This window comes from Macaca mulatta, chromosome 1 (genome assembly GCF_049350105.2).
Source record: "Macaca mulatta isolate MMU2019108-1 chromosome 1, T2T-MMU8v2.0, whole genome shotgun sequence".
Taxonomy (NCBI): domain Eukaryota; kingdom Metazoa; phylum Chordata; class Mammalia; order Primates; family Cercopithecidae; genus Macaca; species Macaca mulatta.
Genome location: NC_133406.1, coordinates 26,830,065 through 26,849,601, shown reverse-complemented (window position 1 = coordinate 26,849,601; position 19,537 = coordinate 26,830,065). Strand labels below are relative to the sequence as shown.

The 19,537-nt window shown below is 34.7% G+C and overlaps 1 protein-coding gene across 4 annotated transcripts in view; it reads left to right on the top strand.

Annotated features, from left to right (window-relative positions):
- The window catches only part of NME7 (NME/NM23 family member 7), a 207,825-nt gene that overhangs the window by 23,807 nt on the left and 164,481 nt on the right, over window positions 1–19,537 (top strand). For all 4 annotated transcript variants that reach the window (XM_028850168.2, XM_015125004.3, XM_077999557.1 and 1 more), the window contains 2 exons: window positions 11,876–11,983; window positions 13,090–13,256. In XM_028850168.2, the coding sequence (XP_028706001.1) occupies window positions 11,876–11,983; window positions 13,090–13,256 (275 nt within the window). The remainder of the gene's footprint in view (window positions 1–11,875; window positions 11,984–13,089; window positions 13,257–19,537) is intronic.

Below are 19,537 nucleotides of genomic sequence, written 5' to 3'. Positions count from 1 at the left end.
CAAAACTTGATTGCAATGGTTATACTTAGTGTTTAAAGAATTTAAGTGAAATAGGATAGCTAACTAAATTTAATAATTCACCTGACATTTCCTTCTGTTATAATTTGTTTTCCTTTATTAATGAGAAATGCTAAGTTAGAGTTGACAAATTAGATTCTTAACACATGAAGACTCTTTTTACTTGAGCTTGCCTTCTGTCTGTCTTTACGAGATAGATTTATGAAGAAGCAATAGGTCTCTGTGAACAACCTGGACAGGTTCAAAACTGGTTATGGTCACACTAAAGTCAGGTTAATATTTGACACTATTCAATGTAAGAAAATTTCTTGGTCTTTGAAGGAAGCCTTGGAGGAAGACTATGTGATAAAGGATAGGTACAAAACAAGTTAGTGCTTAAAATCTAGCCTCTGGCAATGGGATAATATAAACCTTTTCCTTGTGTTTTTATTTCTATTGTACTTATCACTGTGACATCTAAGTAAAGCAATGTGAATTACTATGCTTGTTTGCCTACTATGTAGGTAATACATTTTTAATTGTCTGCTATGTTCTCAGAATGTTGTTCAAGGCAAAGTGAAAAGTTCCTTGTTTAGAAGCCACTTTTCACTCACCATTACTGGAAGCAGCTGGCTTGGGGGGGCAGGTTCTTAGATGGTGTTGATTTCCTTCTATATATATATATATATTTTTTTTTTTTCTTCTAAAAAAATCAGGATACATGTGCAGAATGTGTTTGTTACATAGGTACACGTGTGCCATGGTGATTTGCTGCATCTATTGACTCGTCCTGTTAGTTCCCTCCCCTCATCCCCCACCCCCCAGCAGGCCCTGGTATGTGTTGTTCCCCTCTGTCTGTCTACGTGTTCTCATTGTTCAACTCCCACTTATGAGTAAGAATGTGTAGTATTTGGTTTTCTGTTCCTGTGCTGGTTTGCTGAATGGCTTCCAGCTTCATCCATGTCCCTGCAAAGGACATGATCTGACACCTTGTTATGGCTGCATAGTATTCCATCGTATATATGTACCACATTTTCTTTATCCAGTCTATCATTGATGGGCATTTGGGTTGGTTCCATGTCTTTGCTATTGTAAATAGTGCTGCAGTAAACATACATGTGCATGTGTCTTTATAGTAGAATGATTTATATTCCTTTGGGTACGTATCCAGTAGTGGAATTGCCGGGTCAAATGGTATTTCTGCTTCTAGATCCTTGAGGAATCGCCAGTGCGTATCGCCAGTCATCTTCCACGGTGGCTGAACTAATTTACATTCCCACCAACAATGTAAAAGCATTCCTATTTCTCCACAGCCTTGCCAGCCCCTCGTTTCCTGACTTTTTAATCATCATTCTAACTGGTATGAGATGGTATCTCATTGTGGTTTTGATTTGCATTTCTCTGATGATCAGTGATGTTGAGCTTTTTTTCATATGTTTGTTGGCCACATAAATGTCTTCTTTTGATAAGTGTCTGTTCATATCCTTTGCCCACTTTTGGATGGGGTTGTTTATTTTTTTCTTATAAATATGTTTAAGTTCCTTGTAAATTCTGGATATTAGACCTTTTCAGATGGGTAGATTGCAAAAATTTTCTCCCATTCTGTAGGTTTCCTGTTCACTGTGATGATAGTTTCTTTTGCTTTGCAGAAGCTCTTTAGTTTAATTAGATCCTATTTGTCAGTTTTTGCTCTTGTTGCAATTGCATTTGGCCTTTTTGTCATGAAGTCTTTGCCCATGCCTGTGTCCTGAATGGTATTGCCTAGGTTTTCTTCTACGGTTTTTATGGTATTGGATTTTACATTTAAGTCTTTAATCCATCTTGACTTAATCTTTGTATAAGGTGTAAGTAAGGGGTCCAGTTTCATTTTTCTGTGTATGGCTAGTCAGTTTTCCCAGCACCATTTACTGAATAGGAGATCCTTTCCCCATTGCTTGTTTTTGTCAGGGTTGTCAAAGATGAGATGGTTGTAGATGTGTGGTATTATTTGTGGGTCTCTATTCTTCTCCATTCGTCTATGTGTCTCTTTTGCTACCTGTAACATGCTGTTTTGGTTACTGATGCTGTTGATTTCTATTATAATGTCATTCAAGGTGAAATGTGGGTTCATGGAGACTCAGACTAAACTTTAGAAGCCTGTTGAACTGTAAACTTTATCATCTACATAATTTACTCCAGAATGTCTTTTAAGTCAAACAGAAGCAGATACTTGACTTGAAATAGATTGAGACTAGTTACTGATCCTTCAGCATGCAAATCATGAAAATAAGACTTCTAGTTAGTTTAAGACATTTCTTCATCATGCATTATGTAATCCATTTAGTATGATTTAAAGAAGGGAACACTTTTGTATGAACAAAAATATTTTGCTGCCTATTGTGAAGTAATTTTTCCTAAAATACAGCATTACAAAATGCAATGTACATTTTTTTCAGTGCATTGTTAGAATTACAAGTCTGATAAGTATGGCTTGATTTTTATTGTTATGATTGTATTGGTTTTTAAAACCTGATTTGTCTTAATAGGGGGTTAAATTGAAAGAATATAGTTGCTGTTTCTAGAAATCAAGCTAACAGTGCAGCTTATATAGGCTGCTTAGTCCAGTGTCTCTCAGAAGGGAGTTTCGATCCCTTCTTGCCACGGTTAAGGAGAGTGGCTAAGAGCAGGAGATCTGGAGTCAAGCTGCCTGGGTTCACCTCTGTTTATAAGCTGTGTGATCTTGGCAAATTTCTTTTTTTTAAAAAATTAAATTTTTATGGTTACATAGTAGGTATATATATTTATGGGGTTCATGAGATAATTTTGATACAGGCCATGCAATGTGAAATAAGCACATTATGGTGAATGTACTGTGTCCCATCAAGCATTTATCCTTTTGATACATTTATCCTTTGATATCCTTTTGTTACAAACAATGCAGTTACACTCTTTAAGTTATTTTAAAATGTGCAATTAAGTTATTATTGGCTACAGTCACCCTACTGTGCTATCAGTAGGTCTTGGTCATTCTTTTTATTTTTATATTTTTGTATTTATTTTATATTTTTGTACCTGTTATTCACCCCTACCTTCCCTACAGCCTCCCACTACTCTTCCCAACTTCTGGTAACCATCTTTCTACTCTCTATGTCCATGAGTTCAATTTTTTTCCATTTTTTTAGAACCCACAGATAAGTGAGAACATGCGATGTTTGTCTTTCTGTGCCTAGCTTATTTCACTTAACATAATGATCTCCAGTTCCATCTCTGTTGTTGCAAATGACTGGATCTTATTCTTTTTTATGGCTTAATGGTACTTCATTATGTATATGTACCACATTTTCTTTATCCATTCATCTGTTGATGGACATTTAGGTTGCTTTCAGATCTTAGCTATTGTACAGTGCTGCAACAGACATAGGAATGCAGATATCTCTTCAATATCCTGATTCCCTTTTATTTGGGTATATACCCTGCAGTGGGATTGCTGGATCATATGGTAGCCCAATTTTTAGTTTTGTGAGAAACCTCCAAACTGTGTTCTCCATAATGGTTTTGCTAATTTACATTCCTAACAACAGTGTACAAGGGTCCCCTGTTCTCCACATCCTCACCAGCATTTTTTATTGCCTGTCTTTTGGATAAGAGCCATTTTAACTGGGATAAGATGATATCTCATTGTAGTTTTGATTACATTTCTCTGATGATTAGTGATGTTGAACACCTTTTCATATGCCTATTTTCCATTTGTATGTCTTCTTTTAAGAAATATCTATTCAGATCTTTTGCCCATTTTGTAGTCAGATTATTAGATTTCCTCCTGTTGAGTTGTTTGAGCTCCTTAGGTGTTCTGGTTATTAATCCCTTGTCAGATGGGTAGTTTGCAAATATTTTCTCCCACTCTGTGGGTTGTCTCTTCACTTTGTTGATTGTTTTATTTGCTGTGCAGAAGGTTTTTAACTTGATGTGATCCCGTTTGTTCCTTTTTGCTTTGGTTGCCTATGTTTGTGGGGTATTGCTCAAGAAATTTTTGCCCAGAGATTTTCTCCCATGTTTTCTTGTAGTAGTTTCATAGTTTGAGGTCTTAGATTTAACACTTTCATCCATTTTTATTTTATTTTTGTATATGGCTGGAGATAGGGGGGTCTAGTTTCATTCTTCTGCATATAGATATTCCCTAGTGTATCTTGTTTGCACTTTTGTTGAAAATGGGTTCACTGTGGGTGTGTGGATTTTTTCTGGGTTCTCTATTCTGTTCCATTGGTCTATGTGTCTGTTTTTATGTCAGCACCATGATGTTTGGATTACTATAGCTCTGTAGTATAATTTGAAGTCAGTTAATGTGATTTTTTTAGTTTTGTTATTTTTGCTTAGGATGGTTTTGGCTATTCTGAGTTTTTTGTGGTTCCAAATAAATTCTAGAATTGTTTTTCCTATTTCTATTCTTTGAAGAACGACATTGGTATTTTGATAGGGATTGCACTGAATCTGTAGATTGCTTTAGGTAGTGTGGACATTTTAACAATATTAATTCTTCCAATTCCATGAACATGGAATAGCTTCCCATTTTTTTGGTGTCTTTTTCAAATTATTTCGTCAGTGTGCTATAGTTTTCACTGTAGAGATCTTCACTTCATTTCTTTTGTTAATTCTTAGGTATTTTATTTTATTTGTGGCTATTGTAAATGGGATAACTATTTAAAATTTCTTTTTTGGATTGTTCATTGTTGGCATATAGAAGTACCACTGATATTTGTATGATTTTGTATCTTGCAACTTTACTGAATTTATCAGTTCTAAGAGTCTTTTAGTGGAGTCTTTAGGTTTTTCAAAATATAAAATTATATCATCTGTAAACAAGGATAATTTGACTTCTTCCTCTCCAATTTGGATGCCCTTTATATCTTTCTCTTGTCTGATTGTTCTAGCTAGGACTTCCATTATTATGTTGAATAACAGTAGTGATAATGGGCACCCTCGTCATGTTTCAGATCTCAGAGGAAAGGCTTTTAGTTTTTCCCCATTCAGTATGATACTAGCTGTGGGTCTGTTATATGTGTCAAATATGCTTTTATTATGTTGAGGTATGTTCCTTCGGTATTCCGTTTTTTGAGAGTTTTCATCATGAAGGTATGTTGAGTTTTATCAAATACTTTTACAACATCAATGGAAATGATCGTATGGTTTTTATCTTTCATTCTTTTGATATGTCATATCACATTGATTGATTTGCTTATGTTGAACCATCCTTGCATCCCAGGGATAAATCCCACTTGGTCATAATGAATGATCTTTCTAATGTATTGCTGAATTCAGTTTGCTAGTATTTTGTTGACGAGTTTTGCATCAATATTTATCAGAGATATTGACCTGTATTTTTATTTATTTATTTATTTGTTTATTTATATGTGTCATTGTCTGGTTTTGGTATCAGGGTAATACTGTCCTCATAGAATGAGTTTGGAGGTAGTCCTTCCTCCTCTATTTTTTGGACTTTTCTTTACTGGGAGACTTTATTATGGCTTTGATATCATTACTTCTTATTGGTCTCTTTAGGTTTTGAATTTCTTCCTGGTTCAATCTTAGTAGATTGTATGTGTCTAGTTATTTTTCTGTTTTTTTCTAGAGTTTTCAGTTTATTGGCATATGGTTGCTTGTAGTAGCCATAAAGATTTTTTGAATTTCCCCAGTATCATTTGTAATGGATTTTATTTATTTATTTAGAGACAGAGTCTTGCTCTGTCACCAGACTGGAGTGCAGTGGCACGATCTCAGCTCACTGCAATCTCCTCCTCCCTGGTTCAAGCAATTCTCCTGCCTCAGACTCTCAAGTAGCTGAGACTACAGGCACCTGCCACCACGCCCGGCTAATTTTTGTATTTTTAGTAGAGACAGGGTTTCACTATGTTGACCAGGCTAGTCTCGAACTCTTGACCTCGTGATTCTTCTGCCTCTACCTCCCAAAGTGCTGGGATTACGGGCGTGAGCCACCGCACCCAGCCATTTTGACTTCTTAATAATAGCCATTCTGACTGGTGTGAGATGGTGCCGCATCATGGTTTTGATTTGCATTTCTCTATATGCCACAGTTACAGTGTTATAATGTCCTGTGTTTTTCTGTGTACTTACTATTACCAGTGAGTTTTGTATCTTCAGGTGATTATTTGTTGCTCATTAGTGTCTTTTTCTTTCTGATTGAAGTACTCCTTTTAACATTTCTCATAGAGCAGGTCTGGTGTTGATGAAGTTTCTCAGCTTCTGTTTGTCTGGGAAAGTCTTTATTTCTCCTTCATGTTTGAAGGATATTTTCACTAAATATACTACTATAGGATAAAAGTCTTTTTTTCCTTCACCACTTTAAATATGTAATGTCACTCTCTCCCAGCCTGTAAGGTTCCTATTGAAAAGTCTGTTCCTAGATGTATTGGAGCTCCATTGTTTATTTGCTTCTTTACTCTTGCTGCTTTTAGAATTCTTTCTTTATCCCTGACCTTTGCAGGTAGATTATTAAATGCCTTGAGGTGGTCTTCTTTGGATTAAATCTGTTTGATGTTTTCTATAACCGTCTTGTATTTGGATATTGGTATCTTTCTGTAGGTGTGGGAAGGTCTCCGTTACCAGCCCTTTGAATAAACTTTCTATCCCTATCTCTTTCTCTACTTCTTCTATAAGGCCAATAACTCTTAGATTTGCCCTTTCCAGACTATTTCCTAGATCCTGTAAGTGTGCTTCATTGTTTTTTATTCTTTTTTTTGTCTCCTCTGTATATTTTCAAATAGCCTGTCTTCAAGTTCACTAATTCTTTGTTTTGCTTGATCAATTCTGTTATTAAAAGACTCTGATGCCTTCTTCAGTATGCTTTTTGCATTTTTCAGCTCCAGAATTTCTGCTCAATTCTTTTTAATTATTTCAATCTCATTGTTAAGTTTATCTGATGGAATTCTGAATTTCTTCTCTGCTCTGTGTTATCTTGAATTTCTTGGGTTTCCTTAGCAGAGGTTTGTTGTTTTTTTTTTTTTTTTTTTTTTTTTTTTTTCCAGGAAACACAAATTTTCATGAAATTTGAAAATTCAAACCACAGCATGACATTAAGAAAACACAAACATTGCTTATCTAGAAGAAAAAGTGTTTTGAACTTTTTCATAAAATATTTAGGAACAAAGAAGTTGAAGCTTGGAGCAGTAGAGTGAGAAATAAGGAATGTGTGGGAGAGAAGGTAGAGTGAAAATAAAGTAGATTAGATTTTTTTTTTGTTGTTAGCACTAAACTGGTTTGCTTCAGGCCCCTAGCCAGGGTTGATTTTGAAACATATAGCAGAGCTATTTTGAATACTCTGAAAGGTCAAACATCTCTGTTTCTTCAGGATTGGTTCCTTGTGCCTTATTTGGTTTATTTGGTAAGTTCATATTTTCCTGGATGATCCTGATACTTGTGGATGTTCATCTGTGTCTGGGCATTGAAAAGTTAGGTATTTACTGTTGTCTTTGCAATTTTGGCATGTTTGTACCCATCCTTCTTAGGAAGGCTTTCCATGTATTTGAAAAGACTTGGGTATTATGATCTAAGCTGTATCTGCTTTAAGGGGCACCCTAAGTCCACTATAAAACTAATGATAAATGTGTAACAGATAGTGTTATAAAATTTAAAAAGAAAAGTGTTACTAAAATTTTATTGACAAAAACAGATCTATAACTGTTTGAACTCCCCAAAAGGTAAGAATTGTACTTTGGCTCTGATTTATTAATATTATATATCTTTACAAAATTTTACTTAGTATTATATGTTCAGTAGTTTTTATTTTCATTTATAAATATAATTTTTGTCATTTTTCTGTCCATCATAAATCCCTTTTTCCTTCATACTGATTTTTTCTACAAAGACCTTTAAAAAACTATTTACCTAGGATTAGTTGCAGCTGAGGCTGCATCATCACAAATCCAGAGATGCTCTTCTTGTATGTCAGAAAAAGATCAGTGAGGGAGATGAGTGTGTGCAATGCAGCTCTAAAGTCACAGGTGGACCTATAAACCACCATCGTTGCTTTGGGAGACATAGGCAACAGAAATCTTAAGTGCTTCATGTAAACTAAGTCATTTAATCCCCATAACTACCTTATGAGGAAAGTACTGTTTCGATTTTTCAGATGGGGAAAATGAGGCTTACAGAGATTAAGTCTTGCCCATGTCTTTTGGACTCTCAAATATTCCTCCATAATTTCCCCCAAAAAAACCCTTTATAGTTTCCTGGATCTTCTCTTTAAGCCACACATTTCAGGGCCATGTCACTTGCTGTAGGCTGCCAGCAAATGGTAGCAGCAGTAGCACCAGCAGCAGCAGACTTACCAGATTGGCGTGCTCATTGCACTCAGCATACTAGCAGTACTAGGCCCAGTTGGTATTTGTTGATTGATGATCAAAGTATCATCAGGAATGGAATGGCTTTCTGATCAATATTATTGAAATATGTGAGGCCAAAGTACAATTTTGCTTGGTAACATAAGCTTAAACTCACTCTTGAACTGAGAGATTGGATTTTTTTAAGTATATCTATATGGAAAAGATTGTTAATTTCATATGATCCATTGTAAAGCTGCGCCTTCCTTTAAACAGTAGCAGAGAGAGGTAGTGGTGTGATTTATTTCACTAAGGACTTGCTTAGTCTTCAAATATAATTTCACTTGCAATTCCAATATTGGTCAAAATTTCCATAAAATCACCTATTTTATGTTATAAAACATATGAATTTTATATTACACTCAATAACATACATATATACACACACATATATGCATGTTACAATGTAAAAATTGTTTACTTACCATTGAGTTCTCTCTGTATAGACAGAGACTTTAAGACTTTAAGATACTAAGGCTTTTGGGTACAATAATACCACATTGTCCAGTTCAAGTCACTTCAAGACTTCTGGGTATAATAATACACATCTTCCTTTAAGACTTTAAGATTTCTGGAACAAAGTGTGATTATGTGTGAGGGATCAACTCTTTTATTATGTATAACTTATATTTAAAATGTTCAAAAGAGGAAAAATGATTTGGCTTCTTTAAGAAAGTCTGTTTTTGATGCAGTGTAATCTTTAAATGCTCTCCATAAATTACTTTTGATAGAAGCTGGAATCTTCAAGGAAGAAGGAACTAATGATTGTCTGTATAATCATTAGGTTGTGACATTCTTATCAGAGCATCTGTGGCAAACAGCTGAAGGTGTATCTATATGCTACTAAAGTGTTTCTCCCTCTTGAGTTGGCCCTGGAAGGTTAGTGATATGGAAATATCTGAGTCGTAGAAAGTGTAGTTTCCAGTTTTGGCTCAGTTGTTAACTAGCTCTGTGACCTTATTCTAGTCATTTATATTCTCTGGAGCTCAGTTTCTTTATCCATAAAGTGAAGAGTTAAAAACAAAATGATATATAGCTTTAATATCATTTGAGGAAAAAAAAGCAAAAGGAAACCAAGTTCCTCTTTTTTTCTAGATTTGGCTCAACAAAGCTGAAAAGTAAATTTTCTTTAAATTTTAAAGGTGGCTTTGGTGTGTGTAAGTGTGCATGTGTGTGTGCATATGTGTCAGGCAGGTAGTTGAAAGATCAACCTGTGATGTTTTATCCCAAGTGCAGATGTACCACTGTTATATCTCTAGATGTATCTTTTAACTCTGGGAAGTAAACACAGTTTTTACTGTAAAGGTAAACCAGAAAGTTAAGTTTAAATCAAGTTTGAATATAATTTGTACTTGGAGTAATAAACCTTTTCTCACAGAGGAAACAGCACTGACTTGGGAGTTCGTTTCCAAAAACTCTACTGAACAAGCACAGGTTTGAGCTTGCTTTTGTACCTGTTTCTCTGCCCCTTGGTGGGCTCCCTCTACCAGCTTCTTAGGCTTCTCAGTCACTTGCCTACTTGACTTGAGACTCAGCACGTGTCTTACGAGTAAAAACAACACAATGAATGTTGGTTTCATTTCAGTGGGCTTCCTGTCTTTCTGGATCTTGGATCCTCATACCCTGGCTGCCTTAAAAGCTCTCCAAATCTTTGATATCCTACTTTTCTAGTTGTTCTTGGAAGTAGCATTGGTTTGCTATGAGCTACTTTGTCATAGCCAGAAGCAATAGTTCTTCAGTTTATTTTCTTTGTATTAAAACTGTTTTCTGGATAGAGTATAGTGCAAAATTCTGCTGCCCAATTCAGAATTAAAGAGTGTGGCTGGCAGGTTTGGTGGATAGGCTACGTGGATAAATGGAAGTACCAGGTTTCATTGATTTTTCATTTGCTTTAGTTAGATGTGTCATTTCTTCTATTTCGTACTTATTTTAGTGAAGGCAACATTTCAATTATGTATTTAAGTAAATATTTTATTATAGATAGTAAAAATTTCAATAATTTACTAATATTTAAATTTTTATTTGTAAGTGAGTACAATACTAGAATGCACAGTGAAACCTAAACTCAAAAAAGCTGTATTGTTATATAGTCAATATGAAAAATATATATGATGAAAGGCTTTTGCAAATGTCATAGTATGTCTATTATTTTACATTTATTTTCTCTTGAGTAATCAGCATCGTTTAAATATGTCTTTGGATGATTGTGGGAAAAATAAAAGTGTCTTAAAAACTACTCATCTACATTATAGTTTATGGATATGTTATAAACATAATAAGACATACAACTTCTACCATTAGAATTTATAAGTCAATTATTAACATAAAAAGAATCCCCAAATTTACCCTAACCAGAGCATCAGATGGCAAATCCAGAATTAGCAATAAAACTCCTAGATTCCCTTCTTCCCTATGCTTTTATTTGCTTATTATAATGAAGGGCCTTTGGGGCGAGGGTATTTTTACTAACATATATAATGGGAAATCCTGCTCGATAGTCAAGGGAAAAGGACCCATCTTTGACTTATTTTTTTTCATTTTTTGCTCTCTGTGGTAGCCCTAAGAATGTACTTCACAGACCTCCAACTACAGGCAACCTAAATGACCAAGGGTCCCAGCTGCTGTTCTCTGAAATCCACTGCTGCTTTTGTGCTGAGCACTTGTTTCCCAAAGGCTGCTCCCAGCCAGTGATTGAGAGGAACAGGGATACTAAAGCTGGCCCCTCCGTGTCCTTGGGAGTCACCTGGCTCTAGCACTTCCTGATGGGCTTACTGAACCTTCCTTAGAGGGTGTAGCAATCTGGGATGATTCTACTTAACCTTGCTTGCACCTCTCCACCACTCTGTGTCAAACTTGCATTGTTTTTTGTCAGCTTTTCTAGTCTTCCTTGGCTCCCTCCTCATTTTATATTACAGGAATTTTCCTTAATGAAATTCTTGCATGTTCAGTCTTGTCTTCACATTTATTTTCAGAGGTCCTAGACTAACACATTCTCTATTTCTATAAAAAGATACTATCATATGTAATTACTAAGGAAAAAAGATGTTTACTATAATTTTAATGGTAATATTCTGATACTACTAGATTCTCAAATTTAGGGAAGTCAAAACTTCATATAATTGAGAGCTATCCTCAGAAATGTATGCTTATATTAATTTATTGATAGTCTCTATGTAAACTTGCTTTCAGAAGGACTGAATTGCTACCACAGTAAAATCAGGAGCTCATGTTCTCAGAAAATGTTAATTTACTCAGGATGATTAGATGGCTATAAAGTAATAAGCAATCCATAAGTCATCTCTGAGATATGAGAAATTAAAAGGAAATATTTCTGAGGGTGTGTTGATAACTGATATTTTGTTGAAAAGCAGAAAAATTCAATACAATAGGTAGGAGTAAGTTTGTTTTTTGCAAATTGGTAATTCTTGCTTTCATTTTGTGTGACTTACAGGAGAGTGCTTGTTCTTTATATGTTAGTGTTAAAATTCTTCTGTCTTTCTTTGCAGAGTCATAGTGAAAGATTCGTTTTCATTGCAGAGTGGTATGATCCAAATGCTTCACTTCTTCGACGTTATGAGCTTTTATTTTACCCAGGGGATGGATCTGTTGAAATGGTAAATAAGTCTTTCTTTGCTTGAATGTCGGCAAAGGGGGTGAACATGGGAACCATTGCCTTTTATATAATTGCTTTTTAAAAACACATTTATATGTGTGTGTGTGTGTGTATATATATGGAAATTCTTTTTAAAGATATTCATTATAATTTCAATATAAGAAGTTAACTTGTGCCTTTACTTTTAATGTCAAAGATAGGAAATTTTTTTTGTTGTTGTTAGAAGACTGAAGTGGGGGTCGGGCACGGTGACTCATGCCTGTAATCCCAGCACTTTGGGAGGCTGAGGTGGGCGGATTACTTGAGGTCAGGAGTTCGAGACTAGCCTGACCAACATGGTGAAAACCTGTCTTTACTAAAAATACACAAAATTAGCCGGGTGTGGTGGTACATGCCTGTCATCCCACCTACTCGGGAGGCTGAGGCAGGAGAATGGCTTGAACTCAGGAGGTGGAGGTTGCAGTGAGCTGAGATCATGCCACCGCACTCCAGCCTGGGGGACAGAATGAGCCTCTATCTCAAAAAAAAAAAAAAAAAGAAAAGAAAAAAAAAAGACTGAAATGGGATTATTCATGTTTTGGATAAGAAATAACCAATAAGTGATTATAGATAAGGATTATTATGGTCATAAATATGTCCTCATTATTGAAAGCTGTTACTGCTACAAAAAGTCAAATTGAGAGGATCAAGCTAAGAGGCTTCTGTTTATTTCTTTGTGTTTCTTCATTGGCAACACAATTTTAACAAGTGGATCTTTTTGGTATTGGGATTTTGTGTACACAAAAAAGCAGAAATTTGGGTGTATGACTCTTTCTTTAGCATTTTGTAAGGACTACTGAAATGATTTGGTAATAAACAGATCTTTCTATTCAGGGTTTTAAGAGTATTAAATGTGTAATAAAAAGCTTTTATGTTATTACCAGATTGGATTCAGAAATATGGAAGTAATTAAAAATTATGATTTATATTTGTAACAAAAAAGAAACAGAATATAACTTATCTTTGATAAGACAGAATTAAGAATTATTTCTACCTTATGATAAGATTAACTTTCCTTATTCATAAATTTTGTTTGTTTGTTTGTTATATTCTTGTGTCTGGTTCTAGCATGATGTAAAGAATCATCGCACCTTTTTAAAGCGGACCAAATATGATAGCCTGCACTTGGAAGATTTATTTATAGGCAACAAAGTGAATGTCTTTTCTCGACAATTGGTATTAATTGACTATGGGGATCAATATACAGCTCGCCAGCTGGGCAGTAGGAAAGAAAAGTAAGAAAACAATTATATAATCTTTTTACATTTTGTAACTTTGGGTTCAAAGTCAATCTGAATCAAGACTGGGAGTATTTAACCATATGAGGATGGATAGGACCTGGAAAATGGTTGTCTTCATTCTGTCTTTTTCTTTTTTTCAATTAAAAAAAATTGATAATATCATAGTTGTACATGTCTCATCTGACTTAATTCATATTTATGTCTCCTATGCAACTTAGTACATCTCAGAGATACAGTCATCTGTAAAAGGGGCTAAGAAAAAAACGGAAGTGAGAAAGAACAACTTGTAGATACAGCTGAAAATTAGACTTATAGAAAACAAGGACTTCTGATGTTTTCCTTCTGAATATTGATTTTCAGTATTTTCAAGATGACTTTTTAACTTTTAAATTCTCTACATTTATGAATTTCAACTTTCTGAGATTAGAATTAATTATATTTGAAATGAAAATTTAAGTCCTTTGTCATCTCTTTTGGATCTAATTTCTGTAGCTTATATTTTGTATGGTTTGGGGACTTTTTTTTTTTTAACTGTAGAGTGATTGGTGCTATAATTAAAATAGGGATTATTTGTAGAAGTTAAGGCTATATGTATAAAAGGTTCCAAAAATGATTTAATTCAATAGGAAAAACAAATCAGTCACACTATTTTTTGAGATCTGCTACTCAAATGACTAGTTGATTGCCTAACATCTGAGTCACTCTCATAGTAATGAGATATCTCTTTCTGTGACTTCCATAGTCTTTCTGTATAAGCACTTTATGGTTCTTGAGGTGATTGGATTCTCAGTGTGGGTGTTAGTACACAAAGGGTGATGGATCAGAGGGGTGGTGAATGCCTCGTAACAAAGGAAGACCAAACACTTTCTTTGAAATAGGATAAAAATTACAGGTATTAGATAAATAAACAGGAATCTTTTAATGTTGTGGGATCTTATGTAAAAGTCTATGGAATTAAGGAAATGCCAACCATAATTCCTTGATTTAAAACTAATAAATATGTGTAGCATTCATTTATGGAGCACATACTATATGCCAGACACTCTAATATGCACTTTACATACACCTCAGTTCAAGACTGCTTTATTTTATTTAATTATTTTTTTAAGCGGGGTCTGACTCTGTCATCACCCAGGCTGAAGTGAAGTGGCATAATCATAGCCCACTGCACCCTTGACTTCCCATGCTCAAGTGATCCTCCCATCTCAGCCTCCCAGGTAGCTGGAACTACAACCATGCACCACTATGCCTGGCTAATTTTTTGGTATTTTGCAGGAGATGGGGTTTGGCCATCTTGCCCAGGCTGGAAGACTACTTTAAATTTTTATTTAAACTAGCAAAATAAGTGAGTTAGAGAGTCAGGGTTAACAGTCTGACCTAAGAAAAATAAAATATCAGCCATAAAAATCATAATTTTTATATTTTAACTATGATTTGACTGAAGTGAATGTTGTTAAATCTATTTAATAGAATGGGTAAGTAACTAGTCCACAGTAACACAGCTAGAAAGTAAAGGGAAACCAGAAAACCATGTTTTGTTTTTCTCTAAAATTCATTCTCTTTCTACTAAACCTCTAATTAATATGCTGGCAAATACTGTTGAATGGGACTGATTTTAAAACAGGATGAACAGAAGAATTCTATTTTAATGTAAAAACAAATTTGAAGTATTTGGGCTTTATATAGTTACTGAAAATATACGTAGTATATATTTTACTGACTCAAATTGATTCACCATTTTCTTTTCTTATTCTTTCTTAATTGCATATGGGTTAGTAAATCCAGCAACCATTTGGGTAATTTAAATAAACTTCCTCCAAACCGAAGAGTTTCAAAAATGTATTGTTTTATTTAAATGGCCAAAAGTAAGCATATGGAAATATATGGGTATGTGTATCAGCGTTCCACAGAAACACCTTCTGTGTAACAACTGATTTAGTCTAGTTCTCAGTTTTGTATAGTGTTGAAAAAAATTTATGAACTAATTACATTTTCAACTCTTTTCTTTCTATAGTAAAGCCTGTAGTGAGGAGGATGAGTGAAATTGATCCCCATAGAGCCTATCAGCTAACGGGGGAGCAGTTATCCAGATAATTTAATATAATTCAACTTAACTCATGAACTAGCTTCAGCTTTCCGATTCCCTTTGACTGTAGAAATCTGACATTTGATTCACATTTCTATCTTCTCTTTATAAAGATCCTCTAATCAAATGGATAAAGGTTACAAGTTGTCAATGAGTCAGTCTTTGATATTAATTTTAGCTAGTAATCAATTGATACTTTATGATTCTGTTGTTTAGATGTAGAGACGCAATACAATTTGTGTCTTTCTAAAAATTTATTACCTCAAACCAGAAATAATTAAATAGTTCTCATATGATGAGTCAGTGTGTGTATGTATGCATGTGTATGAATGATAGAGGAATTTTATATGAATAGACAGCTATTCCCCAGGTGATAAGCGAGGTATTAAATGTTTACTTTGATAGCTTATATCTTTAGTAAGAAGTTTATACAAATCAATGAAAAATAATGCTAGTATCCTATTTAAAACTCCATTAATTTTAAGTACTGAGCCACATATTTACATTCAGCAATCCTCATTCCTTTTGAGTGTCAGCCAGAAAACAAGTCATCTAATCAAATTAAAGGGAGAAAGGCATCACTAGTTGGGTGAACAACATTATAGTAGATGTTAAATACATGAAGTTCTTGAGCCCATCTATTAACTTTCAGTGAAAGGAAGACCCTGCTGTTTTTCAGAAGAAAAATTATGAAGTCAACTTGATCCCAAGGTCTAAGCCCAAGTTATTTGAGGCTCCATCACAGCAGGAACTCAGTCACAGTATGCATTTTCCTGTCCTCTTGGAGATGTACTGAAATGGTATGTGGATAAAAAGCCATAAACTAGATGAGACCTGTGCTTGGAAGGGGCTTAAGAATACTTCTCCCTGGAGGTAGGGAGATTGACCTAAATAACCTTTTGACCTAAATCACCTTTTGAGTTTTTAAATACAGCCCCAAAATTCCAAGCATTTGCTTAATTGATAATTTTTTAAAAGGTACTGAAATAATACTTTATATATTTTCTAGACTTATGTAGTTTAACAATTCTTATGGACGAACATACATTCTCTAATATTAGAATTTGACTCATATGAACTATACATTTTTTCTATGTGAAGATTTGCCAGTATCATCAGATACATGTTTGAAGAAATTTCATTAGAAGGAAATGTCATAAAATCTTGGCTATATCAAGTTTGAAACAACTTCCGGGTTCAGGTATTACGTAGTTTAACAGGATTACAGTATTGGGATATCGTAATTAATGTATAAATGAATTAAAAGACATTTTAACTTTAATTAAAATTAAATTAAATTAAAAATTTTAATTAAATAATTTAATTTTAATAAATGCCAAAAATGTACCTCTTCTGTTCTTCCATCCCAACTGGAATAAATAAATTAAGTTTATAATACTTTAAAAATTATTATTCTGTCTTCCCCTGGTTGTTATGGCACTTCACCACCCCCACCCCTACCATTGCTTCCACCTCTGTCTCTCTGGCTATTTTTTTCTCAGAGCCATTCCTTCTCAGAGGCAAAAAAGACTCCTGGTATTCCCCCAGCGTTCTGTTCATGGCCCTCTTTTTCTCATTCTATATACCCTCCCAGGCGATTCTATGTACTCCATGACTTCAACAATGTGTTGCTTTCCAAATTTATGTCATCACCCCAGCTGTAAAACCATATGTTTAATCTTTTTCCTGAACTTTTCCATGTAGATTTTTCACAGGAACTTAAAAATCCAAAATTGAATTAATTAACAAATTCAAAATTAAATTAATTCTCTTTCATTGAAAAACCTACTTATGTATGCACTAACACAACATTCACCTAATCACATACATAGAAAATTGGTAGCTGTCCTTGAGTTCCATATGTATTTTATCCCTAAATCCACATGGGGACCTAATCTTACCAATTTACTTGTCTCCTTCATACAATCTCTCTTATTTCTCTTCTCTTTTTTATCTTTTACATTCCTCCTTAAAACAGCTGCTTGTCATTTCTTGAGCTCAGTTAGTCTCCATTCTTCCTTCCAGATTACTAACTGATGAAGAACTAACACAGGAGACAGATGTAGATCAAAATATTAAGTATTAATTTTATTTAGGCTGTCTTGTGAAAGCTGTGTTTGAGAATGGTTGAGGTTTTCTTTCTAATCCTATTTCCTCTTCCCTTACACTGATCTGGAACTTAGAAGCCCGCCTGAGGAAAAGGTGGATCTACTGAACAAACTGAGGGCACACTTGCTCAGGGTTCTCATCCTGCCTCCCAGCCCATGGAGCACAGGAGAGAGAGCACTGGAGAGAAACAGGCTTCCACTGCAGGTGCTGGACTCTGACTCCGACGTGCTTAACATGTGAAAGCAGCAGAACAATACGCTATCCCTTACTTGTACACTATCCCCTACTTGGGGACCTGCAGGTCTGAGAAAAAAGAGATAGGGCCACGTATAACCAGAAACCCTTAAATATGTCCAGACGTGGAGGAGCAAATGGAAGAAGGAGAGAGAGCACTTTCTCATGGGAACAGGGATGGAAGTTACTTTACTCATAAGGAGCAAGGGTACACATTCCTAGTTGTTTTCTGGGTTTTATACCTTTAAGCCAATTGGCTGCTATGCTCTAGTAGACTATGGCTACTTCTTGGAGAAGAGACCAGATGAATATTAGTTTAGTCTTGCTGTCACCTTTAGGAAACCATTCCCTCAATACCAGTTACTGTTACTTTGTATATTGTCCTAGGACCAGTGGTGAGCAGTTGAGTTTTGGCTGCTGAAAGGCACCCAAAGAGAAACACCTTAGTTCAGTAACAAAGGCCTTGCTAAAAACTCACCCCCAATCTTTTTCTCATCTTTACTTACCTATAGTATCATTGTCCAAGATGGCATGCTCTTGATTGTACGACAGACCCAACAACAGTACAACTGCCTCCCAAATAATACAATGAAAAATGCCTTCTCATTATTAAATTCCCGGAGAGAAATTGATATTTTTTTCCTTAAAATAAGATAAAATTCTGCCTTTCCATTCTACAATTCTCAGTCATATGGTCCTTCGTCAGTTAACAGATTAGAGTTCAATTTCCTTTCCAGCTCCAGCTTGAGCCATCTTTCCTTAGAAAGAGTTTGACTGATAGTGTATTTGGGTTAATGAATATCTTTTTGCCATCTCTTTTAGTCTTGCCCTGTTATGCTTAAGATATGTCTTATATCTCTTGTAAATAGCATATAGTTTTTTTTTAAATTTAATCTGGAACCCTTATATTTTCATTGGTATAGTTAGTACATGTACATTTAAATATGCTGTGATTATTGATATTTTTGTATATATTTCTATTTTGTTTTGCTGTTTTTCTATTTTTTCTTCTTGCCTTTTCTTTGGATTAGTTGAAGAAATTTTTCTTCCTCTCTTCAGTTTTTTTTTTTAAATATTTTATGGTTTTCTATTGAAGCCATAACAAATTAGCACCAAGTTAGTCACTTAAACAATACAAATTTATGATATTACAGTTCTGTCAGAAGTTCAATCAGATCTCATCAGGTAAAGATCAGGTGTTGATAAGGCTGCATTTCTCTTGAGGCTCTAGGAAAGAATCGATTTCCTTGCGTATTCCAACATCTTGAAGCCATCCACTTTCCTTGGTTTGGGGCCACCTTTCTCCATCTTCAAAGCCACCAATAGCATGCTGAGTCCTCCCCACACTGACATCTCTCTGGTTCTCTAAAGCTAGTAAAGATTCTCTGATTTTAGGGACTCATGTGATGAGATTGGGCCCTTGGGAATTAATCCAGAATAATCTCTACTATCTCAAGGCCTGTAATCTTAATCACCTCTGCAAAGTCCTTTTTGCCAGGTGAGGTAACATATTTATAGGTTCTGGAGATTATGATGTGGATATCTTTGAGGGGTAGTATTATTCTGCCTACTATATTCTCTGTTGCTTTAGAGGTTATGTGATTTTTATACTTATTCTTTATTGGTTAGGCTTGAAATTTTTTCATGTATTTAACTTAAAGTTCTATAATAACATGGCTCTCTCCCAAGTCATACAACAAGTTTAGGACACTTTGGCTCTAATTTCTCTTAAACCTTACATAGTTTCGTTATTGTTGTTGTTGTCTTTGGACATTCAGTTTTTTTTGCCTGCATGTTAGACATTCTTTTATTTATTTGTTTGTTTATTTATTTATTTATTTTGATA